Source organism: Cyprinodon tularosa, unplaced genomic scaffold, assembly GCF_016077235.1.
Source record: "Cyprinodon tularosa strain WSP-4 unplaced genomic scaffold, ASM1607723v1 ctg543, whole genome shotgun sequence".
NCBI lineage: Eukaryota > Metazoa > Chordata > Actinopteri > Cyprinodontiformes > Cyprinodontidae > Cyprinodon > Cyprinodon tularosa.
Window position 1 is genome coordinate 757,205 of NW_024039278.1, and position 27,898 is coordinate 785,102.

The 27,898-nt window shown below is 38.1% G+C and overlaps 1 protein-coding gene, 1 long non-coding RNA gene and 1 other non-coding gene across 5 annotated transcripts in view; all 3 read left to right on the top strand.

The window, feature by feature from the left end:
* Positions 1-13,394, top strand: part of lrp4 (low density lipoprotein receptor-related protein 4) — a 140,391-nt gene extending 126,997 nt beyond the window's left edge. The window contains exons 22-39 of one of the 3 annotated variants that reach the window (XM_038304832.1): positions 359-490; positions 734-874; positions 969-1,055; positions 1,124-1,295; positions 1,433-1,595; positions 1,734-1,959; positions 2,104-2,407; positions 2,558-2,776; positions 2,888-3,022; positions 3,880-3,988; positions 4,308-4,500; positions 4,990-5,103; positions 6,709-6,820; positions 7,088-7,149; positions 7,590-7,677; positions 7,776-7,917; positions 8,101-8,163; positions 13,010-13,143. In XM_038304832.1, coding sequence (XP_038160760.1) covers positions 359-490; positions 734-874; positions 969-1,055; positions 1,124-1,295; positions 1,433-1,595; positions 1,734-1,959; positions 2,104-2,407; positions 2,558-2,776; positions 2,888-3,022; positions 3,880-3,988; positions 4,308-4,500; positions 4,990-5,103; positions 6,709-6,820; positions 7,088-7,149; positions 7,590-7,677; positions 7,776-7,917; positions 8,101-8,142 — 2,441 coding nt within the window. In that variant the 3' untranslated portion in view covers positions 8,143-8,163; positions 13,010-13,143. Of the gene's footprint in view, positions 1-358; positions 491-733; positions 875-968; positions 1,056-1,123; positions 1,296-1,432; positions 1,596-1,733; positions 1,960-2,103; positions 2,408-2,557; positions 2,777-2,887; positions 3,023-3,879; positions 3,989-4,307; positions 4,501-4,989; positions 5,104-6,708; positions 6,821-7,087; positions 7,150-7,589; positions 7,678-7,775; positions 7,918-8,100; positions 8,164-13,009 lie in introns of all 3 variants that reach the window. The other 2 variants (XM_038304830.1, XM_038304831.1) reach the window with 2 other exon arrangements.
* Positions 13,395-16,707: 3,313 nt separating this feature from the next.
* Positions 16,708-22,562, top strand: LOC119796322. The gene is made up of 5 exons (XR_005282447.1): positions 16,708-17,070; positions 18,579-18,669; positions 19,732-19,822; positions 21,347-21,435; positions 21,540-22,562. It is a non-coding gene; the product is annotated as an uncharacterized LOC119796322 (long non-coding RNA).
* LOC119796334 lies at positions 19,515-19,630 on the top strand. Its single transcript, XR_005282451.1, has one exon. It is a non-coding gene; the product is annotated as a small nucleolar RNA SNORD67 (small nucleolar RNA).
* Positions 22,563-27,898: the final 5,336 nt, after the last annotated feature.

Genomic DNA, 27,898 nt, shown 5'->3' on the forward strand with positions numbered 1-27,898 from the left:
AGCAATGTAATTTTTTGGAGGTCTCATTGCTTTCATTTTTATATGTTTTTATGTTTATTGTTCTCTGAAATTGTTATCCTTTACAAGAACGTTCCCACATTGCTTAAAGGGGCTGCATCATTTTAGGAATGTACTAACTTGTAATTTAGGCTTTCTACACCTTAATACCACATTCCGTTGTGTAGTTTTCTTTTTTTTTTTTACATTTTGCGCTGTTATTCACATATCTGGTTTGTAAATGCAGAAAAAAGTGAAAACTTGTTTGTACTTTACCATTATTGAAGTGTATTTCTACTGAGCTTATATCTTAAATAGGTCAGGTTTTGATAGTATATCTGCTTCTACAATCTTTCCGTAGTGCATAACCCGTGTGCTGTGAATAATGGAGGATGTAGCCACCTCTGTCTCTTGGCGCCTGCACCCAAAGCTTGCAGCTGTTCCTGTCCCACAGGCATCAATCTACAGAGTGATGGGAAGACCTGCACACCTGGTACAGAAAACCCTCTGTTTTCATTCTAAAAATACTTATGCAAAGAGCTTCTGTTTGGATTTTCACTGTGGATAAATATTAGGAAAGATAATTCACATATTTTATTAATCGTGATATTTTTATACTTTGTTCTTTAATGTACAATCTAGGTAAAGTATATCTGAAAGGACTGTAAAATAAGAAAACAAGAGTAACAGCAAAAGGCTAGTTGAATATAGAACATGTGTTTTGACGTGTGTGCAGGTATGAGCAGCTTCCTTATCTTTGCTCGGAGAACAGACATCAGGATGGTTTCTCTTGACATTCCATATTTTGCTGATGTGGTTCTGGCAGTCAATAGCTCAATGAAAAACACTATTGCTATCGGAGTTGATCCCAAAGAAGGTTTGAATATCCTCCTGATTTTTTCAAACAGCAAATCTATGTGTAGTAGACATTAAATTGTTGTTTTTTGTTCTTATGTGTTTGCCTTTTGCAGGTAAAGTTTATTGGTCTGACAGCACACTGAAGAAAATCAGCAGATCAAACATCAATGGAACAGCCCATGAAGACATCATATCCACAGGTTTGGGCAAACAGTGGTCAGACATCTCTCTATCATGATGTGGTTACTTGAGCTTCTTGTCTCTGCAGGGTTGGTGACGACGGATGGATTGGCTGTGGATGCCGTCGGCAGGAAGATTTACTGGACTGATACTGGAATCAACCGTATTGAAGTTGCAAACCTGGATGGCTCAATGAGAAAAGTTCTTGTGTGGCAGAACCTTGACAGTCCCCGTGCGATAGCCCTCTACCATGAAATGGGGTGAGAAAGAAGGACTATTAAGCGTTCAGCTGTTTATATTTATTCCTTTCTGTGAGAAGCTCTATTAGGTATTCAGCATTTTCTTTGTTTATTTTCCTAACGCTCCATTCCTTCTTTCATTTGTGTTTGCTTTCCAGTTACATGTACTGGACTGACTGGGGAGAACATGCTAAGCTAGAACGCTCAGCTATGGATGGATCTGATCGTGTGGTCCTCATAAATAATAACCTGGGCTGGCCTAACGGCCTGGCTGTTGACACAGCTGGATCACAGTTGCTGTGGGCTGACGCTCACACTGAGGTCAGCCTTAAAGCACAGATTTATTTTATGTCATATGATTTAATGGGCTAACCACCCAGTTCACAGTTTTTAGGATTCTTCATAAAATGATAGACTATAATGACACTGTTGTAAGCAAAGTAATCCTTCTCATTTTAGCGTATTGAGGCAGCTGACCTTAACGGGCAAAACCGACGCACCCTTGTTACTCCCGTCCAACACCCATATGGTTTGACCCTTCTGGGGTCCCATATCTACTGGACCGACTGGCAGAGCCGCAGCATCCAGCGAGCGGACAAGAACACAGGGGCCAACACCATTACAGTCCGAGCAAATCTGCCAGGCCTGATGGACATCCAAGCTGTGGACAGAGAGAGGCCACTCGGTAGGACATGAGGATCAGGCGTTGATTTTTTCCCAGAAGGGTTTATAGGGATAAAGCCTAGAGGAATGAATTCTGTCTGCAACGATTGGTTATTGGGTGCAGCTTTAATTCCCTTCTCAGTTGTTCTCTCTGATTCTTTTTTAGGTTTTAATAAATGTGGCAGGAGGAATGGAGGGTGCACACACCTGTGTCTGCCTCGTCCAAATGGCACTTCCTGCGCATGTCCCACCGGCATTCAGCTGAAGGGAGATGGCAGGTCATGTGAAGATTCCCCAGAGACGTATCTGATCTTCTCTAACCGGGTCAGTGTGCGCAGAATCTCCCTGGACACGAGTGACCACACCGATGTGCATGTGCCAGTTCCTGAGCTGCACAATGTCATCTCACTTGATTACGACAGCGTTGATGGAAAACTTTATTACACCGACGTCACCCTGGATGTTATCAGGTGAAAAATGTGTTAAATCTTTTTCGTTTTTGTTGAAAGGCAATGGTTTGGGGATTTTCATATTTAACAACAAATGGAGAATAAAAGGTACATGTTGCCGTAACTTATGAGTGTTAACCTGGTTGCTTTTTTTTTTTTCCCTTCTTATAGGAGGGCAAATCTAGATGGCAGTGGAATGGAAACAGTTATCAGTCAGGGCCTAAAGACAACAGATGGACTGGCTGTGGACTGGGTGGCTAGAAACATGTATTGGACCGACACTGGACGCAACACCATTGAGGTGGCACGCCTGGACGGGACTTGCCGCAAAGTCCTGGTCAACAACAGTTTGGATGAGCCACGAGCCATAGCGGTGTTTCCAAGCAAAGGGTAAGAGTGGAGATTTAATGAATAACAGTTTGTTAGATCATATTTTGTATATTTTTAAAAAAATCATCTGGCATAAAGTGAAGTTTGGATTGTCCTGCCGTCTTTCTACAGGTTTCTCTTCTGGACTGACTGGGGGCACATTGCGAAGATTGAGAGATCTCATCTCGATGGATCTGACCGAAAAGTCCTCATCAATACGGACCTGGGATGGCCCAACGGCCTCACGCTGGACTATGACACCAGGAGGTTAGAACAAGCAGATAAAATACTTTAATGGCGGGTTTTAGTCCAGACAGCAAAATATGAATAACTGCCCCTTCATCATACCACCTGTCGGGGGTGGAATATATTAGGCAGCAAGGAAACAGATTTTCCTAAAAGCCACTGTGTCTAAAAGCAGCAAAAATGGGTGAGCATAATCAATCATACTTGACTGATGATTTAATAGGTTACAGCCTTTCAAACCTTAAATATTAACTGGGGTGCTGTGGATCTGTCTGTTAAAGTCAGGCGGGAGGGTGGACCTTTATGGTCCAGCTGAAAAACCAGACACTGTGGCTTGCTGTGTTGGAGAAGTTTATGCTAGTTCTGATCAGGGCTGGGAGATTAATCAATATAATTGATTGAAAATGAAATTTTGTTTTTTGTTTTTTTTTAAATGAACGATATGAATTTTTTTTTTTTTTATGGAGATTTTTTCTTCGCCACCAATGCACTTCTTGGTTTTCCATAGCTAAGTGACATCACTTCATCCCTTTCTGCTCTTAGATGTGTGCTGATAACTGATAAACTAGCCAGATGTTCAACCCTACAAGCTGCAAATATTTAGTTGCTTTTGTTTGTTGTGAAACATGATTATTTTTACATGTTTAACAGCTGGAATTGTGTCGCCTATTAAATGAAGGTCACCTCCCAGAGCGGATAATTGAAGAAAAAAAAACTAGCCCTATGTCATTTCTTTTACTTATTATGAAACTTGAGGGAGAAAAAGATTTATTTGTCTGATTTGATGGTAAAAAGATCAGATATAAGATTTTTAAGCCCTTTAGCCCATAGTATTTCATAGTATTGCATATTTTATGACGTGTTGATTCTCTTTGCAGGATCTACTGGGTAGATGCTCACTTGGACAGGATTGAGAGCTCAGACCTGAATGGAAAGCTGCGTCAGGTCCTCGTTAATCCCGTGCAGCACCCTTTCGCTCTAACTCAGGTACTCTCCTTAACCCCCCTGCCCCGTTAGCTGGGCTGTGAATCACAGGGCTGACCCTCCCTCATGGCTGCCTCCTCCACTCACCTGCTCTCTATGGCTCATCGGCTCACCGTGTGATTCTCATTGTTGCCTCTTCGTCCTCCAGCTCATATCGAACTCATTCAACTTTACCATTTCGTCTACTTTCCTTCCACTCATTTTTCTTCCTCCTCTCTCTCTCTCTCTTTATCTCCCTCCCCTGTTCCCCTTCCCTTTCTTTCCCTCACCCCTTGCTCCTTGTCTGTGTTTTTTCCTCCTCTCTTCTCCCCCGTTTCCCCAGTCGAAGCCGGTGTCCTCCCCTCTAACCCCTTTCTCCCGACTCTCGCAGCAAGACCGTTGGATCTATTGGACGGACTGGCAGACTAAGTCCATCCAGCGGGTGGATAAACACACTGGCCGAAATAAGGAAACTGTGCTGGCCAATGTGGAGGGTCTGATGGACATCATAGTGGTATCTCCACACAGACAGACAGGTAAGGCATTTATCTCGGTTATATGGGAGACATTAAAACCTCTTCATCGGTTTGTAGTGTTTTTTTTTTTTTTTGTCTAAAATTATGAACCAGAAGTTCTAACAGGAATATAATGCCATCTACTGGTCAAAAACTATTTCTACTGATGACACAGCTTAGAAGGTAACCTGTAGGAACATTCAAAGCATTTTCTGCATAAAACATAAAACTATAGCAGATTTATGTAAACTTGTTTAATCCCGTTATGTAACTTAAAATCTCATGGTATTTGGGTTCTCAGAATAATTTTAAATGCCTTTTTGTTTTAGAGTAATTTAATCTCACTTCTCTTATTAAGCTTACAAAATAAATCTTAAAATCTCTTTCTTCCCTAGAGGTGATATTTGTTCCAGGAAAACTGCTGCCTTCACTTTGTAAAAGGAGCAAAAACCAAGATATTGATTTTCAAATAATCCATTTATGCCGCTTGTTCTCCTTCCTTTCCATTAGGTACTAATCTGTGTGGAATAAATAATGGTGGCTGCACTCACCTCTGCTTCGCCAAGACCAACAGTTTTGTCTGTGCCTGTCCGGATGAACTGGATGGGCGTCCCTGTTCTACTGGTTAGTTTTCTCTGTTACCATTTGCAGGGACTCAATCCTCTGCTAAAAAGCTTTTACAAATACATCATATTGGAGGTTAGGATCTTCTCACAACAAATCTGACACCTTTCAGGGTGTGATTTGAAATCGGAATGTCTTTACACTTGTGCTAACAGAGAGTGCATTACAACATTACATTTATGACTCAAAAACATGATAAAATATATCAATAATGTTGCTTATATATTTTTTTTCAGTGCCAGCCTTTAGTACATTTTTTTAATAGAAAAAATAAGTCCTTCCCCACTTCAAACATGAAATCAGAAACACTGTACTAACTGTACAGTTTATAGTAGAAAAATGTAAAACTATGAAAACGTGACTTCAGTCATATTCATATGGGGCTCCTATGCACTGTTCACGTTTCATGTATACTGCGCACATGTCTCCGCTAGTGAATGTCCTAACCAGACAAATGTACTATTGCATTATATGTTATATAATACTACAGAGTTTCATAAAATACAAACAGCTATGGATAATTAACTTTCTAGGCTACGATTTAAAGGAAAATTCCGGTTTTTAACACTTTTAGCCCATTTTCTGTAGTGTCCAGGATGAAATCGAATGATCGACACCAAAATGTTGACAATTGGTCCTGTCTCTGCTATTTGGCTAATGCAGAATCCCCCCCTGGCTGCTTCAGAATGGCTTCCATTGTGCATGTCCGATAATGTCCTTAAAACAACCTTAAACGTTCTTTTTTTTAAATATGCTACTCACTCAGTCAGCGCTGTTCAATGACGTTCCAAAAAAAGTTTCGTAAAGAAAAAACGTTCCTGTAGTGTTTTATTTAGCATTTTGTAAATCCCATTGAGTTCTGTTGGAATAGTCAATATCCCTCCGCCACCGGAAACGGAAATGGGGCCTGTTTACGCTTAGTTGTAGTCTTTTCGCAAGGCCCAAGTGTTTCTGCTTCACTCTGTGTACTCCGACGTCGAGGTGCTAACGTCTCTGTTAAACACTTTAAAAAACTCTGAAAATGGAATACGAAAGGTGGATTCTTGAGGAGGACATATTGGACTTTGAGTTTGACGGTAGAGGATACCGTCGCCAACTAGTGGTCTGGAGTGTGCAACGCTTCAGATTCGAACGGGAAGCGGAAGTTTATAAGCGGTTGTGATGTATCGGAAAAAATAGTTCTGGGATTTACAAAATGCTAAATAAAACAAGACAGGAACGTTTTTTCTTCACGAAACTTTTTTTGGAACGTCATTGAACAGCGCTGACGACCCGGTGAGTAGCATATTTAAAAAAAAGAACGTTTAAGGTTGTTTTAAGGACATTATCGGACATGCACAATGGAAGCCATTCTGAAGCAGCCAGGGGGGGATTCTGCATGAGCCAAATAGCAGAGACAGGACCAATTGTCAACATTTTGGTGTCGATCATTCGATTTCATCCTGGACACTACAGAAAATGGTCTAAAAGTGTTAAAAACCGGAATTTTCCTTTAAGATGCCATTTGTTTAAAAAGGAGGGTTTATAATAGATAACCACAGACGGAAAGAAGAGCACTAGTGTTTTTCTGAATACTCTGATTCTTATGTGGATACATTTGTTTAGTTCCAGGTTACATCCCCACTTCTCCTACCAAAGATGCCAGCAGTACTCCTGTTCCCAGAAAGATCCCCAATGGACCTACAGACACGTCACAAAGGGGACCCTCTCTGAATAAGTATGTTTGTTTGATAATTATCTCTTTTAATTAAATGTACTGTTATGGAAAAATATTTACTAATCAAAAACAAGATATTTAGTAAAGCTTCTAATGTGTTAAATTGATGCATTCATTGGGAATTATGATTGTCCAATTTAAGGATCTCTTTGATCTAACAAAACTAAACACATTTTATCTCCAAAGTAAAACCTGAACAGATGTCAACTGTACCCTTTTTTGTTACAACACAAGATTATCATGAGCTTTTTTTTTTTTTTTTCTCAGCTGCACTGATAAGGATTTAAACGCTGTTGGCTGCATGAACCAGGTAGTGACAGCTCCTCATGGTGAGTACACAGTAAAACACACTTCTGATCTTTCCACATTGGCTGCCATTTTAACTCTAGAATAGCTTTTTCTTTCCGCTTTATTGAACTCATTTTTTACTATTTTTTTATTAAATGTGTTTTTAAAAAAGGCTTCAGAAATCTTTGACATAAGTGTCGAAAAACAAGCATAGATTTGATTTATGACAGAATCGGTACATCTGTACTACTCTGGCCAATGAGGGACTACAGAAGAAATCTAGCCTTTATAGCTAATTCTACCTGGTTCTCTAATGTATTTTATATCTGTTTAAACAGACGTCATTAATCTCATTAATAGTTAAATGCAAAGTTCATTTTTATCCATTTTTAAATGACATATCTGGTAAATCACTCAATTCATAACTGAGCACTTAAGTCAGTACTAATAGAAGTCTTTCCATTGTTCATATCTTTTTTAGGAGAAGGACTTCATATAAGCTATGTGATTGGAGGAGTTCTCACCATTCTGGCGATTCTGATCCTTATTGCTGCTTTTATCATCTACAGGTGAGTCTTTTGCTCACAGCACCATTCATGGAAGCCCATTCTTTTGATACTCAACCAATATTAACATTTGTGATTTCTGTTTTTGGTAATTTGAACAGACACAAAAAGTCTAAATTTGCTGAGCCTGGTGTGAGCAATCTGACCTACAGTAACCCGTCATATCGAACATCCACACAAGAGGTGAAGATCGAAACGTCACAGAAGCCTCCGATATACAACCAGCTTCGATATAAGAAGGAGGTAAAGGCCATGCAGAATTTAAAGTTTTTACAGAGACAGCTGTCACTTTGTGGGATTTCTTAAAGAGACGGCTTTAAAATGTGACTCTTGGCGTTCCTTGTTCTGATTATTGCAACATGTGGTTTTTATAGGCCAAACACATCAGTGCTTATCTTCTCTCCATTCTTTTCTTCACTGCTGCAGCTCTCACATCCCTACAACTCTCTCTCCCCCTTTATCTTTTGACCCACTTGTCCCCAAGGAGAGGTAGCTGCACTGCATGGAAGAGTGGTGTCCCAGTGGTGTCTGATGCTCTTTTTTTTCTTTAGTTAGTAATTGCATGCCAGCTACCGTCCCAAAACCTCTAACAGCTGTTTTATAGCCTATTTCAAAGTTGGATAGAAAATAAAAAATAAATAAAAATGTAATGTTATCTGAGGCATGCAGAACAATTTAAATGTCTTTTTTTCTAGCCGTAGGCTAATGAATACTAACTATCAGAAGGCGAGCTCACTATTACTAAACATTAGCCACCTTAAGCCCCTGTCACACCTTGGGGATTTAGCCAGCGGATATCTGACGTACAAAATATCGCGTAAAAACGCTGGCATGCGTTGGATAAGTTATGAGCACGCTGAAACACGCTGGCCATATCGACATAATATCGACATAAGGCAAGTACGTTGAGACGTATGCCAGCATATGCTCATACGTGGGTCATAAGTTACAAGTAAGTTATCTGATCGTTGACACACGTTAAGTATAAGTTGCTCATAAGTCGTGGTGTCTAGCTTATCCAAAACCTATGAGTAACCTGTACATAACTTATGCGTCACTTATGAAGAACTTATCTCCAATGCATATCAACATATTTGACGTGTTACAGACGTGTTTCAGTTCTCCTCCAGCCTTCATACCCATCATAAGATGAGTGTGATGAATACTCTATGCATTTACGCCAACAACCAACAAACTTCCTAGTAGACATGAAGTTGAATTTGCTGCGACAGCAAACCTCTTTCTTTCTTTCTTTCTTTTTCTTTTTATTTACTTTTTCTCTTTTGCAGGCAGTAAACAGCAGCTAGGTTAATACCGCGATCAAAGAAATCTTTTTATGCAGACCGGGCCCCTCCGGGTGCATCGCTGCCTGCGTCAGGACACTGGCTTGTGCATCACTTCATGGGCGTTACGCTGCCGTACATCATGCATAAGTTAGGCTGTTGTTGGACATAAGTTCTGGACTCGTTATGAATACTCTATACGCCCAAAATAAAAAAAAAATACAGATAGAAAAACAGAAGATTCTGGGACGTCTGGTATACTCTGGCTAAATCAACAAGTTGTGAGAGGGGCTTTAAGCCTTGAGTGATGACTGATATATTGTTTTTGGAGTGATAATTTACCTGTTTTCTTTTTTCATAAAACTAACCAATGAAGCCTGCTGCTAAAAGACTAAAGATAAAAATATTTCACATAGTTGAAAATGTTGTAATCTAACAGACTGAATTGTTTTCTACTACAGGTGCTGGTCATAAAATTAGAATATCATGAAAAAGTAGATTGATTTCAGTAATTCCATTTAAAAAGTGAAACTTGTATATTATATTCATACATTACATACAAACTCATATTTCAGATGTTTATTTTGTTTAATTTTGATGATTACAAATGACAACAAATGAAAATCTCAAATTCATCATATCAGAAAATTAGAATATTACTGAAGACCAATAAAAACAAAGGATTTATAGAAATGTTGGCCAACTGAAAAGTATGAACATGAAAAGTATGAGCATGTACAGCACTCAGTATTTAGTTGGGCCTCCTTTGGCCTGTATTACTGCAGCAATGCGGCGTGGCATGGAGTCGATCAGTCTGTGGCACTGCTCAGGTGTTATGATAGCCCAGGTTGCTCTAATAGTGGCTTTTAGCTCTTCTGAATTGTTGGGTCTGGTGTATTGCATCTTCTTCTTCACAATACCCCATAGATTTTCTATGGGGTTAAGGTCAGGAGAGTTTGCTGGCCAATTAAGAACAGGGATACCATGGTCCTTCAACCAGGTACTGGTAGCTTTGGCACTGTGTGCAGGTGCCAAGTCCTGTTGGAAAATGAAATCTGCATCTCCAAAAAGTTGGTCAGCTGCAGGAAGCATGAAGTGCTCTAAAACTTCCTGGTATGTGGCTGCGTTGACCCTGGACCTCAGAAAACACAATGGACCAACACCAGCAGATGACATGGCACCCCAAACCATCACTGACTGTGGAAACTTTACACTGGACTTCAAGCAACGTGGATGAAGTGCCTCTCTTCTTTTCCTCCAGACTCTGGGACCTTGATTTCCAAAGGAAATGCAAAATTTACTTTCATCAGAGAACATGACTTTGGACCACTCACCAGCAGTCCAGTCCGGTTTCTCTTTAGCCCAGGCAAGACGCTTCTGACGCTGTCTGTGGTTCAAGAGTGGCTTGACACAAGGAATGCGACAGCAGAAACCCATGTCTTTCATACGTCTGTGTGTGGTGGTTCTTGAAGCACTCACTCCAGCTGCAGTCCACTCTTTGTGAATCTCCCCCACATTTTTGAAGGGGTTTTGTTTCACAATCCTCTCCAGGGTGCGGTTATCTCTCTTGCTTGTACACTTTTTTCGACCACATCTTTTCCTTCCCTTCGCCTCTCTATTAATGTGCTTGGACACTGAGCTCTGTGAACAGCCAGCCTCTTTAGCGATGACCTTTTGTGTCTTGCCCTCCTTGTGCAAGGTGTCGATGGTCGTCTTTTGGACAACTGTCAAGTCAGCAGTCTTCCCCATGATTGTGTAGCCTATAGAACTAGACTGAAAGACCATTTAAAGGCTTTTGCAGGTGGTTTGAGTTAATTAGCTGATTAGAGTGTGGCACCAGGGGCCATCAATTTTGAACCTTTTCACAATATTCTAATTTTCTGATATGATGAATTTGAGATTTTCATTTGTTGTCATTTGTAATCATCAAAATTAAACAAAATAAACATCTGAAATATATGAGTTTGTATGTAATGTATGAATATAATATACAAGTTTCACTTTTTAAATGGAATTACTGAAATCAATCTACTTTTTCATGATATTCTAATTTTATGACCAGCACCTGTAGTGTAAAAGCAGCCAAAACAATTTAATAATTACTTTCTTTTCTAGTATTTATTATTATTATTTTTTTTTTGTGGTTAAGAAAAGATTCCAAAAAAGCTAAAAAAAAAAAGGGGAAAAAAAAAAGTTTGAAGATGTTTTGCTTCCTATCCAGAAGCTTTTTCAATTCAAAATGTCAGAAACAGCATTGAGTTTGAAGCTTTATACATGTTCCGTCCCCAGGCTGGGTCTAGGAGGTATAAGGGACCAAATTAAATTTAGACAGTGAATGATGGAGTCAAAAAGGCATTTAAAAAGGTTTATTCTGCCATTTCCTTTAAATAAATTATGGTAAAGGCTTCAGGGAGAGCTCAGGCCAAACAAACAAACAAACAAAACAACCCTAAAAGAAAAAGAAAAGTTGTCTTACCTAACTCAATATGAAACCAAAGTATACAAATCTACAAAATAACCTACCTAACCAACAGATAAACAGGAGAGAATTGGGGTTCAGCAAAAAGGTAGCTCTCCCCTACAAAAACCATCCAAGCAGGTTTACATGACAGCAAATTACCAGCCCATTAGATTCTACAATGACCACAGAGGTGTATGGCAGACAAATGGCCCAGAGGTCCTGAAGTACAGCTTCACAGGCCTTAAATAGTGTGCAGGTGATCTTGATTGGGCTGAGACTTAGGAAGCAGCATCCAATCTTAAAGGTGGAGCCCAAAACAGAGCAAGGTGTTAATTGGATGCAAGAACAAAATAACACCCATCTTTGGGATGTAGCAATACAGTAGCCCAACAAAGCCTTGTTTTGGCTTAGAAAACATGCAAATTAAAAGATTAAGAAAAGATAAATTATTGGTTAAGAAAAGACTAATTCAATAGACCCTCCTGTAGCCTGATGCCCTGAAAACACCATAAAGTTGATTGTCTCAACCACAAAGTATTGCGAAAACCCACTCTGGTTCTGTTCTGTTTCCCAGCCGGTTTCCGGGTCTATTAAACCATTAGCATGCATTTAACTTACCTGATCAGAAAAAACACAGCAACTTCACCCCTAGCTTCTGAGCCCCTTTGCTTCATTATGTTGTTGTAAAAAAAAAACAACAACAAAAACAGCTTGACCAGTGTTCACGCTCATTTTGCTCCTTTTTGATTTTCTATTTTTTGGGGGATTCTTGAATGTAAAATAAAAAAAAAATAACGCTGAGAAGAAGCCGTACTTCAGCTCCGTCACAGAGCTAATAGGATCCGGTAAGGCCTGAGCTCTGTATAACAGGACAAACAACTATTCCTATTGGTGCAGGAATTGTTTTGTCAACCTGCTTCATCGCAACCAGAAGTAAATATTTGTTTTGGACTCTTCAAAATTAATATCACTTTTTATATATATATTTATATATATATATATATATATATATATATATATATATATATATATATATATATATATATATATATATATATATATAAAGACCTACTTTACCTTCTTATAATTGTTTTGATAAAAAAGTCGTAGCTATGACCTTTAATACAGGCTGTATTGTAGAATTTAAGGGTTTTTTTTCTCACATACACAAGCAATCAATAGGGTTTAGTTTCTTAGAACAGGACGTAAAATGTTACACAGCCTCCCAAATTTTTCCTTATTTACTGGATGTAAACATAGAGCAGGTTAAATAACCTGAAGCACACAACCACAAACAAAGAAGATTTTTACCCAAGTACTAATGGGCTTTAATGGTCCAGACAGACACTTGCAGGACGTCTCACTTCATTCTGACTGAGCTTGAGCTATTTAGAAAATAGAAGCAAGTAGATTCCACTTTTATTTGTTAAAAAACATGTATCCATCTCACTCTACTTCATGACTCCTCACAAGCTTTGGTTGGTTGATCCCATAAAATCCTAAATAAATTAAACAGTGACAAAATGTCAGATCGTTGGAGTACCTCGGAGGGCATAGTAGGACTATATCAACAGTTTGTTTCCTTATCCAGGTCGGAGTGGATGGAGGCTACACAAAGGAGAAGATCCGCATAGTGGAGGGTGTGTGTCTCCTGTCCAGCGAAGAGCTTTACTGGGATGATTTAAAACAGATAAAGCCATCTCGAGGCGGCCTGCACACCTGCATTCGCACAGACACCGTGTCCCTGCAGACCAGCAGCGCTTCACTCGACGACGGCGAGAGAGAGCAGCTCCTCCAGGAGGAAGCGTCTGAGTGCTCCTCTATAAGCACGCTCACCCCCTCAGCCATCACCCCACAGCGCCATGCCGAGCACAGCCTGCCCGACACCGGCTGGGCTTCCATACGCAAACCCTCAACCGAGAGCGAAGTGTGAGAGAGATTCCCTCTGCGCTTCCTCCCGACCATTCATCACATGACACACACACACCTGCAGACACCTGTGTTTAGAGCTGGTACAAATTCAAAGCATACATAAAGTAATAGTTCATATGAACCCGGCTAGACACAAAAACCAATTCCCGTCTTTGAATCAGGAGCTCTGTCCTGCTTATACACATAAACACAGAGCAGCAGCGCTCCTAGTGTCACCTCTTCCAGGCGAGGTGATAAACTAAAGGAGCATGCTGCTGTAATAAAGCTGAGGACTCCAGGGAGGATGTAAACAGAAGTTAAGACTATCTGGAGGCTTTTTAAAGGACAGAGACTCAAGACGACTGCTTCTGTGTTTACTTTACCTTTGGAAAGTATTTTGGGGGAAAAAAGCTAAACCAACATATTACATGGATGACTCTACAACAGCGCTCACTCAAATGCCAGTCATGACTATAAAAACTCTATTTATGAACCTTTTCTTTTTTTTTTTTACTTGAGTGGGTTTTTGCTGAGTGTTGTGTGAGCAGTTTGTGCAGCAGGACTAAGCTTGGTTTTCTAACAGTGCCAAAGGGCGAGACTTCACGCCGTCTCCTCTCTTCCCTCTCCGCCTTCACTTGCTTTTGGAGATTCTGAATTTTTCTGGGATGTTTTTTATTTTTTTTTTATGTTATTTTTTTTAATGCTAACTCTACAAACTCACTGTTGCAGTTTGAGAAAAAAAAAACTCCCTTTAGTTTATATTTTAATGCATGTTAATCCATGAACAAACATTAAAAATGCAAACTCTCAAGTGTGAAACACTTTATTCTCTCTCCTTCAGTTGTATATTTAATATTGTATTGATAAAATGTTAATGACATTTCTCTTATTTAGCTGTTTAGTCTTGCTGATAGATGGAAACATCTCAACACAACTTGGTCAGTCTCATTAAGCCTATTTTCTTTAATATTCCCCCTAAAAAAAAAAGAGCAACATTTTTGCTCAGATTTTCTAAACATTTAAATATTAGCTATAGTAGCACTTACCTTTAGAATGTAAATCTCTCTAGGGTTAACTAATTCAGAACTTTACTTGTAAGCGGGTTAAAACAAACTCCTCGCAATTCAGTTTATTTATTTCCCCTTTTAAATGCTTTATCAGTGTTTTTTACCTGATATTTCCATGTGTGTGATGAATGTTCACTTTTGGCACGGTATTGATCATATTAAAGCTCTTCACTTTATTATTACTCTTCACTTTGGATTTCTACCTTCTAAGCTTACTGTTTAGAGGCAAGTGGGTCAAAAATCTGTATTTGCTGGGTGAAATGGTACTTAGATAAAATAGAACATTTACTGCTTTGTAACTTGAGTTTAGCAATCTACTTCCTAAAAGAAGTCGTCCAGCATGTAAATCTTACCTCTTTAGGGTTCTTATTTAGAAATAAGTCTCTAACATGCTCCCTGCTGACCCTAATGCAAGTAACAGTTCTTGAGTATTGCTTTGCCATTAGAGTACAGGTCTTGCTGTTTAAATGCACTTCAAAATACTATATTACTATACAGACAAATATATCTTTTTGATATAATAGAGCCGTGTATTTTGAAGGATCTGCTACAAGCTCAGCAACTCGCTGATTTGCTGCTAGACTAAGCACTGAGGCTAATGGAAGAGGGTCTTGGCAGCTACATAACTACAGTCTCTAAGGATTAGTTGACAGGAGGGCCTTCGGAGCATTGTGTCGACCCAGTATTATGTTATCCAGGCTCACAGTCTTTCAAACTTTGCTGCAGGACATGCTTAAAATGTACAGATTTTACCATGTGGATTTAACCAAACGTTTCTGTTTATATTGTGTTAAAGGATTTGTAAAGTCTTTTGTACAAAGGGATTTAATGACCGATTTTAGACTTGTATTAATTTTACTCACTGGAGAGAAAAAAAAGTATTTTTTTTGTTTTTTTTCTTGTCTCTATTTTTGCTGGATTATTTTAGCCACTGTGTTTTTAAGCTTTGTAAATGACATGAAAGGTGACAGTTATTTGATAGTGCTCTTTTATCTTATGAAATACTGGTCACATATAGTTGTTGTAAAGTTAACAAAAAAGGTATTTATGATTTTTTTTTCTTTATGGGGGTTGTCATTCATCTGTAAATATGAAAAGGCTGTATATGTATTTCCCTGGCAGTACTAACAAGCTGTGTTGTGTGATATAGTGAATTATTTCTTTGCTATCTTTTAATATAAAATGGCATTTGCATTTCAGTGAAAATTTTGACTCCTTCATCCTTGTGGTGTTTGCCTCTGTGTGTATTTAACATTACCGTTAATCCTCAGACGTAAAGGAAGAGAATGATAAGCTATAGTTAAGATATAGCCCAAAAAAAAAAAAAATGCAAAAAAAAATAAATAAATAATAAAAAAATAACCCGCATTAAAAAAAGAGGGGATGCATTAATCCACATACCCTTTCTGACAAGGAAAGGGAAGGGGCTGCATGGCTCACTTGGATTTAACAAGTTTAAGACAAAGATGATAGCAACTATAGAGAAACATAAAAAAATATGGCAGTGATAAGATTGATTGAATTCAAGAATAGTCCTTAACACCAGTTTTATTTGGGGTCTCTAGGCCTGTATTTTAGAATTATATGCTCTTTTTTTCTATAGGAACAAAATGAATTGCAGCTAAGATTGCAAAGTATGCATAAAAATAAAATAAAAAAAAAATATATATATATATATATATATGGAAAATGGAAGCACTGCAACATAGGAGGAGTTGCCAGTAATGAGGGAGAAGGACAGACTTATCAAATTTTACTTAGTCAACATTTGACAAAATATTTCAAAAAGAATGTTATAAATAACTTATTTGATTGATAACCGCATACGTAATTGCAAAAACAAACAAACAAAAAAACCTGCTTTGAAAGCAGATTTGCATAATATTGAATTTCGGACGCACACGTCCCACCACTTGGTGGCGGTGATGCGCCATAACGGTGTTTGCGTTTGCTTTCCGCCTTTAATCAAGAAGAAGGTTCCTGCAAACGCTGCGGTCCGGTTGTTAAGCGCAGCTGTGCTTAAATTTCAGATAAAAATGGGGGCTATTGAAGATTTAATAGAAATCCGCCCGGATTCCAACTTTTACACACAAGGTGGTGGTTATTCTCCGAAAAGCTGCCAGCCGTGTTTGAGGAAGAAGAGCTGGTTTCATTCAGCCAGCCACGTGGTTTCAAAACGAAGAGAGACGTTTTACTCGAAAATCAGGTAAAGTTTATGATTTCACCACGATTATAGCAGTATATGCTTAAAGCAGTCAGTGAACGATAAAGAGTACACCAAATATTATAACTTAAATAGGTTTTAAATCAGTATTTAAGGTGTTTCCGCGATGCTACCTCCATTAGCAGCTAGCATTAAAGCAGTTCGGGTACCATTTGTTTTACTCCTGTTTTATATTAGGTATAAGAATATATGGAATATAAATGTAAAAATTTGTTGCAGAAACTTAAGTCATAACTTAACCAGTGACTAAGAATGGCATTAAATTGTAAAGGCGTATTTTTCCTTGATCTAATCCAAAAGGCTCGTTTTGTTTTTTCTGTTTTTCATCCATAGATTGTCTCCCAGCAGCAGGAATCAGCTCCCAAGGAAGAGAAAAAGGTGTTTATTATTAACACTTCCTATATTGCGGTAATGGAGGACGTTCCTCGTCTGTAACCCTAACCCTGCAAGGTACAGAAGAAAAAAAATAACACTAAACCCCCATTCCTAACTTAAAAATGACTGACATCACGGTTTATTTTATGACTGAAACAAGTAATTGGATAAATAATGATTAATAGTATTAAGATAATCCTCAACTAATTTTGTAATATATTAATTGTTAATTGGAGTAAAGGGGTTTAAAATTGTGCCCTTAGCTGACAGAGCATCTATCCGAGATCAGTATAATACCAAAATTATAAAATAAAAAAATTTCACTTGTTTTTTTATTGGATTGTCATTTTGTTACACAAACACCACATTCTGAACACATGGGTAAGCTGAGAGAAAAAACATATAAAATATTACGGTTGTACATGTAGGTTGAGAGGAAAAGAAACTTAATGTAAGAATAAAAAATCTAGATAAACAAAATATTAAAAACTATAAACATAAATGCAATAAAATATGTCAAGTGCATTATCAATGTTATAAAAAAAAAAACAAGACGGGTAAACACAATTACAAGTCATGTTAGTCAAGATGAGAGATTACATATAAGGAAGTCAGGTGATGATCAAGGGTCCCAATGTTTGAGTAAAAAGATCCCCTTTAGCTTTAAGTTGTAAGTGTGGTGCTCCAGTTTGTCATTCATTACGGTTTTAAACACATTAAATGTAGGTGCTTTAGCTTGATTCCAGTTGATCCAGTTCTTTAAATAACCTGTGGTCATCTGATCATTAATCGATTCTGCAAAATTGTCGTTAGTTGCAGCCCCAGTTTACTACAGGTAATTTTCTTGGTTAATTCTTGTCATTTTCCCCACACGATTCCTCTAAATAGGACATTTTTTAAAAGTTCAATGCACGTGTCATCAGTTTTCCAGTGTTTATCGGCTTTAGCACAGCTGATTCTGATGAACGGAAGCCTTTCAATTGGCTATGAGTGGAAATCAGCTGTGGCATGGAAACCGCTAAAACCTGCAAGACGGAGGCCCTCGAGGTCCGAGTTTAGACATACCTGCTCTAAATAGTTAGCTCTATTATGGTTGATCTCATCCTGATTTGTGTTTAACATCACTGCCCTTTCTGGGCCAAAGCATCTGTTATAGAAAGAATCTTGTCCCATTAATTGTCGTGTTTTATGTGGTTGGCTCAGAACTTTCAAAGTGTCTTTGTATGCATCCCCAGAGGTTCAAGGAAGTGTGTGTGTGTGTGTGTATATATATATATATATATATATATATATATATATATATATATATTCCTGAGTGTTCTCTCAAATATCAAATGTTTTATATAGAAAATAATTTTCCTGCAAGAATAAATGTTAAATGAATAAACCATATACAGCATTCCTGTATTTACAATCCATTTCAATAGTCTATTTTCATGTTATATTTTTTGAGAAACCAATTGTAAGTTATTGAAGTGTGATGTATTTATATTACTTAATTAATTTGCCTTTTTTGCTTTCCTGGAACATCTTTTTAATGTATTCTGCCTGATTTATTTATTTTTTTTTCACGTGTTATAAAGCCTAGAGCCTGGAAGCATAGAAAAAGAGACCCTGTGAAGATTCAAAGGCTTGACTCCGAAGATTTGAACTGGAATTTCTTCATCCTTAAAGGTCTGTAAGAGTTAAATATTCTCTTTTTAGCTGAGAGGTAAATCTGAATGGTGAAGTGTGTAACATCCTCAAGACTGAAGCAAGTCAAAGCGCTTCCAGTCCCTTTGTTGTTTTATCTTAGATCCAGCATCTTTAAAATTTAAATTTTTTCTGTGAAATATATCTGCTGTGAACATTTCATATAACTTCAGTAAATTGTTTCTGTTTCAGTTTTTCCTGTTTATTTTAAAGTATATTCTAACAAATGTCTCATAACTGGGGTGATTGTAAATCTTTAAGACACACCCTGTTGCTTTCTTACTGTCATTCCAGGAAATGTACTTTTAAAATCTTGAGGAAAAGATTGTATTTTAATATGAAGCATCGCATTTTGGAAAGTTTCCATTTTGTGAAGTGTTATTTTCTCCCGTCTGAATAGTTATTCAAAAACATCTACAATGATGTTTGTATTTAGGGCTGTGGGCGATGCAGCTAAAAAATGTATACCTGTAAGCTTTTCATATCAGCCTATATCAATGACTAAGGATTTAATTTATTTGAAATAAGCGGGGTGGGATTAAATTCCACCCCTGACTGTATTCCAACATAATCTTATAAAGTCAGCTCTACCACAAGCATGGCTTGGCAGTGAGGTTGAGAGACCGATTCCCAAAATGCCATGTGGATTTTTATATCGAGGTTCAGTGAAATTAGAGCATTTGATCAGACTTATTTTGTAATGATGCTGACAGGGTGTCAATAAAATTACATCCTGTGGTTGTTTAATTCCTCAGGCCTGGTGCATTGCATGTTGGAATTTAAATCTGCTGATGATGTCTGTGTCTGGAAAAGCTTTCTTTATTTTGGAGGTGACTGTGATGAGTTGCACTATTAGCCAGGCTGCTGTTTGCAGTGGCACAGCAGGCCTGACCTGACTCCTATGTGTTGACACCTATTGTGCACAGGGGCCATCTGAGTCACCTCCTTTGTGAGAAAAATAAAGACTATCCTCTTATGGTCTTCAGTTTATGGGTTTGCATTTAATTATGCTGGGGTTTTTTTGTTTTTTCTTTTCCTCCACAGATGATTGAAGAGGTAACAGAGGGTGACTTTTAGCAAGAATGTGTCTTGCCAACAAAGTTTCTTTAGAACAAGTTAAAGAACTTCAAAACTGGTGAGCATATTAAATCTTAAAAAAAAAAAAAACACAGGTAAAATTATCTGGGTAAATTTGTATTGAAATGTTAGCGGAAGCCCCAGGCCCAACTTTCAGGTCTATTTAGACTTTTTCAATGATCAAAATCCAGATTAGGCCTTACAAATGATTGTTAGTCTTTTTTTTTTCTTTTTTTTTAAGGCCTCAAATTTCTTATGACCATGTAACACGACCTCGGAATGCAAAATAAATTCCAGTCCAACTTCATGGTCCATTAACAGAAATGGAAGGGGTATTGCTGTCATGTAACGGCAGTTTAATGGTTTAACAGCAGCCTTGACCACTATTACCTTGTATATAAAGAAGGCCCACAGAATGGAGGGAGCTAGGTGTAGTGGTGCTGGAGTCGCTTTCAGAAAGCGCTGTGATTGGTCAGAGATGGAGGATGACTGTCTATTAGATCTGCTGCTCTGCCAGCAGCCCAGCACAAGTGATGATACTGCGCACCCAGAGAGTCGGTGGTTTGGTAATTCCAGAAACGACCTGTGTCGTCTTTAAATTAGAACTTGCATACAATCAGCTGTTCTCTGAACTCTACACATTCTGACTAATCACCACTCGTACAGCATAAAAACAAAGTTATTTAAAAGTGACTTTAGACTAGTTGGACTAAGGGGAGTTTATTTCTTGGTAATCTAAATGATTCATTTTCCTGCTTTCTAATGCCTTTAGCCGCTATGCAAATGTTCCAGTGAGGCTCTGCTAAAAGAATGAGCAGTGGCGCCCTCTGGCAGGACAGGGGTAACATTACAACACTTGAAAGGCATTACCCCTCAGCAGATGTTATCAATTGATCAGGATTAAAATTTTTTTACATGGAACCATTTTGCTTTGTAATTGCAAGGAGGCCTTGGAGCCTTAAGATTTTAAAAATATAAATGGAAACATCCAAAAAGCAGATCAGCAGTTTGAAATAAGGATCAACGTTTTAAGGCCTTTGATTTTTACCATTTACTATGGAAAAGGATGACATTTTTGATGAGCTGTTTAATGCAAATCGAAAACCCCTTATTTTTTTAGCTGGATTTTTTTTTTATTTTTTTTTACATTTTGAAAGATGCCATTCTCTTAACCCATTAAGAAATATCTTGATTTAGCAGTTTAAATCCTGTCTCTCTAAGGTATAAATATTCCAGGGATAAGCTAGATGTGTGATGTCATCTCTCCTTGGATTTGACAAGTAGCTGTAATGCAACACTTGTTAGAGAAGCGAGTATTTCCAAGGGGCTTTATGCGGGATCTGCTTGCACTTTAGCACTGTTGAAAAGTTGTCTTTCAATGTTTACTGCACAAAAGTGTGATGATCAAGTAAAGTTATATTTTAAGAGAAAACAATTAATCCAAAAAAGGTAAAGTTTCAATTATCTTGAATGTCATAGCATTTACAAGATGTGTTTCTTTTAATTTAACTCCAATTCTCGAGAAACATTTAATATATTTTTCAGGCTTCATCCATAATTCTATTTTCTCTTTCCCGTTAAGTCGCCCTGCAGGCTTCCATATATAGATATACTGTCCTTTTTGTGCGGGTCGTATTACAATGGAGGTGACCAGACCACCGCATTGAGCAGGTGAGATGGTGCTCACCTTCAAAATGTTGGGGAGAAAAAAAAAAAACAACTGTTTGCTTTCTGTCACTCGATTCATCTCTCCTCTTCTCTTTTGTCCTTGGCAGACCGTTGAAGTGAAATGAGTCGTACGTTCTGGACAGTGTGAACAACTTGAAAACGTCAGGAAGACTTAAAACTTGGGCAATCATCTGTGCTGCTTTTTTTATTGCTGGCTGTTCCTTGATTCTTGGTGTTCTTGTTGCGGTTTGTCAAAGGCGATTACAGGTTCAGGGGTTTTCTTGCATCAGCAGCCAGCACACATTCAGCGTTTAGCTTTTTTAACCAGGACGGTTTTGTGATGCAGAAAGTCTTTGTTTTGGACAGTGTATTGGACTTTCGATAAATATATTTCTCAAGAAATGCTGCAAGGGTGAATGTATTTCCCTTAATGGAAAATAAAATAAGTTGGACATTTTACTGAAGGACAGACGTCAGTGCACAGTATTTAAAATTATTTAAAATTCAGTTAGACAGTCACAGTGTGGCCTGTTGAGCAATATATAGGATCACCATTTCAAAGCATTTTTATGGGCAGTTGTACAGAAAAAAGAAGATATCTAGAAGTACGTATCAAAAATGTTGCAAATTATCACATTTAAATGTTGGGGTCACATGCATATTGTTTTTAAAGATAACATATTAATATATGCTTTTAAATTTTCTAAGTGTGGTACTCCTTTTTATTTCCATATTTAGGCCGTTCCACAACATAACTTCTGCTTGGCTGAGCCCCAGACTTTTAAGTGTGGTGCGAACACCACAGCATCTTAACACAAATTCTCTCAAATTATAATTCTCTAAAAAAAATTTATGTTGCCAGGAAGTAGATCAAGTCTTTCTTTGTACACTAAAGCAAGAGTTTTAAATTTGTGTAAGTCTTGAATTCTCATGATGTGAGATTTTAGGAAAAGTGCATTAGTGTGATCTTTGAATCCCACATTATGGATGATTTGTAAAGCTTTTTTCTGAAGTTTGATAATTGAATCTAGATTAATAATAATTAAACACTATTGATCTCACATTCAAGAAATGTATCCCTGCATTTAACCCATTCCCTTGGGGAGCTGCTCCCCGGGCTGCCATTGTGCAGCACCCGGGGAGCAGTGTGGGGTTAAGGGTCTTGCTCAGGAACCCAGAGTGCAGGCTGTGGGGATTAAACCGGGTCATGCAACGTTCTCAGAGCACAAGCCCACTGCTCTAACCACTAGGCCAACTCTCCCCAGATTACTTTTGTACGTATTACCCCAAACCTCTATGCAGTACCTTTATTTATATATATATGGAAGAACTAATGAGTTGTAGAGGATATGTCATGCCATATAATCTTACTTTACACAGTATTGCTATACTACTTGCCACTTCTGATTGGACATTTTTTTTTATTTGGGCTTTCCTGCTTACGTCATGACTTAAAATCATGCCCAGAAATGGATGTTCATTAACTCTAAAAGGAACATCTCAAAATTTACTTTAATGTCTGGCCATTTGCCAAAGAATACAATTTTAGTTTTAGAAATATTCATTGATAATTTATCATCAAACAGTTGTTTTAACTTGTTTAATTCTGTGAAGATATCAGTCATTAGGAGCTGTAGACCTTTCCCTGATTTTGCTGAGATATGACAAAGGTTGTTTTATATATCATAACAGTTTAGGGCCCAAAATTGATCCCTGAGGAACACCACGAGTTATGTACTTTCTTCTAGATCTCTTCTAACTGTACATTCAGTATTAGACAAGTAGGCATTGACCCAGTGGAGTGGAACTCTTCGAATGGACTTTACAACATTTGACATTGACAATCTGTACAAAGCATGGCAAAATAACAATAAACTCATTTAGGGCTCCAAAATGATTATTTTCAGTATAACTTCAATTTTGCCAAAACAATTCGAATCACAGAGGGATCCATGAATGTTAGTAAAAGTAAGCAATCTCCCACGTGACGCAACAGTTGAGGCCTTTAGTTTACAGACTAGACAAGCTTTCAGAGTCTTGAAAAGAATAACACTTTACAGTGAAACGTCTACACATTTTTGGTTGGTGCGTAGGAAAAGCAAAGTAAACTTGAAATATTGATTGGAGAGGAAAAAATCATACAATTGCATGTCTCGGATATGGTTAAAAATAAAGGAACTGCTTCTTAATGCCGAAGGTGAAGAAAAGAGGCAGCTGACTAATCGTTACTATGGTTACCACCAGCCAAGATGACTTGTACTACAAATAAAACCCAGTAGCCGAATAACTAATTTACAATCTTATGCGAGTATTCCAGGACACACTGCAATATGGATTTAATCATCTTTTGGTACAACGTGTGAACACAGTTTACTGACTAAATTGCTATCCGGAAATGTGATAAACTAATCTTGCCAATCTAAATATACACTATATTGCCAAAAGTATTTGCTCACCTGCCTTGACTCACATATGAGCTTAAGTGACATCCCGTTCCTAATCCATAGGGTTCAATATGACGTCGGTCCACCCTTTGCAGCTAGAACAGCTTCAACTCTTCTGGGAAGGCTGTCCACAAGGTTTAGGAGTGTGTTTATGGGAATTTTTGACCATTCTTCCAGAAGCGCATTTGTGAGGTCGCACACTGATGTTGGACGAGAAGGCCTGGCTCTCAGTCTCCGCTCTAATTCATCCCAAAGGTGTTCTATCGGGTTGAGGTCAGGACTCTGTGCAGGCCAGTCAAGTTCATCCACACCAGACTCTGTCATCCATGTCTTTATGGACCTTGCTTTGTGCACTGGTGCACAGTCATGTTGGAAGAGGAAGGGGCCAGCTCCAAACTGTTCCCACAAAGTTGGGAGCATGGAATTGTCCAAAATGTCTTGGTATGCTGAAGCATTCAGAGTTCCTTTCACTGGAACTAAGGGGCCAAGCCCAGCTCCTGAAAAACAACCCCACACCATAATCCCCCCTCCACCAAACTTTACACTTGGCACAATGCAGTCAGACAAGTACCGTTCTCCTGGCAACCGCCAAACCCAGACCCGTCCATCTGATTGCCAGATGGAGAAGCGCGATTCGTCACTCCAGAGAACGCGTCTCCACTGCTCTAGAGTCCAGTGGCGGCGTGCTTTACACCACCGCATCCGACGCTTTGCATTGCACTTGGTGATGTATGGCTTGGATGCAGCTGCTCGACCATGGAAACCCATTCCATGAAGCTCTCTGCGCACTGTTCTTGAGCTAATCTGAAGGCCACATGAAGTTTGGAGGTCTGTAGTGATTGACTCTGCAGAAAGTTGGCGACCTCTTCGCACTATGCGCGTCAGCATCCGCTGACCCCGCTCCGTCAGTTTACGTGGCCTACCACTTCGTGGCTGAGTTGCTGTCGTTCCCAAACACTTCCATTTTCTTATAATACAGCTGACAGTTGACTGTGGAATATTTAGGAGCGAGGAAATTTCACGACTGGATTTGTTGCACAGGTGGCATCCTATCACAGTTCCACGCTGGAATTCACTGAGCTCCTGAGAGCGACCCATTCTTTCACAAATGTTTGTAAAAACAGTCTGCATGCCTAGGTGCTTGAATTTATACACCTGTGGCCATGGAAGTGATTGGAACACCTGATTCCAATAATTTGGATGGGTGAGCAAATACTTTTGGCAATATAGTGTATAATTTATGGGAGGAAACAATCATAATGCTAAAGGGTTTGGTTTGAAAATGAAATGATGTCTATTAATAATTACTTTGTTAAATCTTTCAGTTTGTGTTTATACACACTCTTTGAAACTGTTATGTTTAATATGGAGGAGAAATCAATGGTTCAATTTTGTTGAGAGTCCATCAACCTGGCTCTAATTTGTCTAGTTACCTGTAAATCTCCTAGCTAAGAACCTCAAACAATGCAAACCATGAGCTCTTCCTGTTGTTGCATATGAATTTCACCGAGATACTTTTTTTTTTTTTTTTTTTTTTACTGACATTGATTTTTTTTTTTTTCATTTCCTGATGTTAATACGCAGCTGAAAAGTTCCAGGATTCATTTATTTCCAATATTCATGTTATTACAGAACTTAAATGGGATGGACTTTTCCAAATTGTATTAAACTGCTTTGAAATCTTTTACCTTTTGCTGTGTTCTGCTTCCAGCCACTAGGGGGCAAGTGTACTTCATTGTTTTTCTGCTATTCTCTATACAAATGTCAACAGTTTACATGTGAGTCAATAACATGAACACATGCCCGTCAACAAATTAACATTTTTATTACAAAAGTAGGTTTTATGTTGCAGATCAAAATATCCCACCTTATATACACATATGTCCACAGGACAGGTTATAACATTTGTCCAACTATATTATAAGTTACCTTGGGCTTCTTGAAAAGAAATGTGCATCGAAATTGAAAAGAAATTGAAACTGTTCGGTAGTCAGGCTAATTTAAAAACACTCCATATGTCATACGACCTTGTAATAAGTGCGTTTTTGATGTATATGTAAGTCAGGTTTTTACTGCACTTCTCTGTTTTCCTCCCACGTACAGCTCCGAGCTGTAGATGATTCACACCTGTGCTGGCTGGAGAGTTGAGTACATAAAGCTTTAATTTTAACCTTTTTTTTTTTACTGCTTTTGTTGCAACTGTTAAATTGGCTATTTTCTCCCTAGAGTATAAACTCTCCTGGAATAGAAGGAACTCAAACTACTTTAATCCAGGATGTAGCTCTACCAGTGAAGGGTACATTAAGAACATTCAGTATGAATCAAAGGAAATGTCAGGAATGAAAGGAACTCGACGTTGAGGTACAAGGCAGATTAATTATTCATCTTGTTAATGGTGAGCTGACACCGAATTCCTTTAAAAAGCAGGGCCACACAGGCCGTATTCTTTTTCTAAAGCCCCCAGTTGTCATTTTTCACGTGAACTCTTCAACATCGCCTGCCTGTATTCGCTGTGTTACTTAACAGAAGCATGCCCTCCTCCTAGACTGCTTTTTCCCTCTAACAGAAAATGACTGCACTGGACTCAAGGCTGACATGCCGGCTGGTGAGAAGTTGCACAGTGTCATTTGGAGGAGGATAAATCTGTTTTGTCAGCCTGCTTGGACTGTTCAGATGCTTTCAACACTGAGCTTTTGACTGATATTAGAAGAATGATGTTACAATATGTGTGATCTCCCTGCCTGTCTCAAGGTAGAACTTCTCTTACCTTTTATATTGTTGCTTGCTGGTCAAGAAATGTGTTATTTGGTTTTATTTTATTCATACAGCATAGATTACACAATGAACATCAGGACTACATTTGAAAAAAATAATTGTACCACTGGTCATTTCAAAGTAGACATGAGCTATGGAAGGACGGCGGCACTCTGAACCCTTAAGATTTTAGCACCATGACTGCAACATATTAATTTCGATGAATTAATAGGAAACATTTTAAGGAGGTAAATAAAGGTAATTAATTGCATTTTGTTATACCTATGCACACAAACAGAAGGGAGCGTACATTAGTAAATAGAATGTAATTTATACATTCTATCTACTAATAAAATAATTTATCTTTTGGTTTTATCAAACTTAACCCTTTAAAGCCCGGTCCAAGAATAAAACAAAACAGAAAATAACTTTTTTTTTGGTTTGAAGTCCTTATTTGGCCTTTTAACAAAATATGTAAAAAGAAAAAACAGAAAAATTGTTTTTAATATTAATAATTTATTACTATGCGATAAGTCAAGATTAGTTTTTGTGTAGTCTTCTGCCCTCTGTTATCAGGTATATCTGATTGTGTAAAATAGGATTTTGAGCAAAGTTTTTACCATTAAATTATGCAAAAGGTGTCAGACGCAAAACATTTCAGAAACCGTATGTATCAAATATGATACATTTGGCATTACAGGGTTAAGAATAGGCTATATGCGACCCTATACACAGTGGTTGGTCTATCTGAAATCTCTGCACGCCTCAGCTCAGCCCTCAGTTTCCACCCCTCCCATCACTGTTTAACAATTAGAAAACTCTCTAGCCGACCGATTCAGAGTCACATCATGTCTGCTATAAAAATCATGGTGGAGGGAAAGAGGCCGAGTGTCTGATATACTGCAAAATCCGCAAGAAGTGCAAACGAACCGTTAGCATGAGCTAAGAAGTGATAATAGGCAGAGCAGACTGAAGTACCAAAAATGTTTGTGTTTATCTACTGTATATGTTTTCTTGTATGTGTTATGCACTTAGGTCCGAGGAAAGTATATATGTTATGTGCTTATGTTAAATAATTAACCTCCTTTCTGCAAATGTCTACATACAACACTGTATATGAAGACAGTGAAATGTTTGAAACATTTGCAAGCTTATTAATATAAACAAACTAATACATTTCATCGACATACACGCATTGATTACTGCCTTACGTAAATGTGTACATGACATCTAAACCTTACTCTGATATTGGCACATAACACACACAA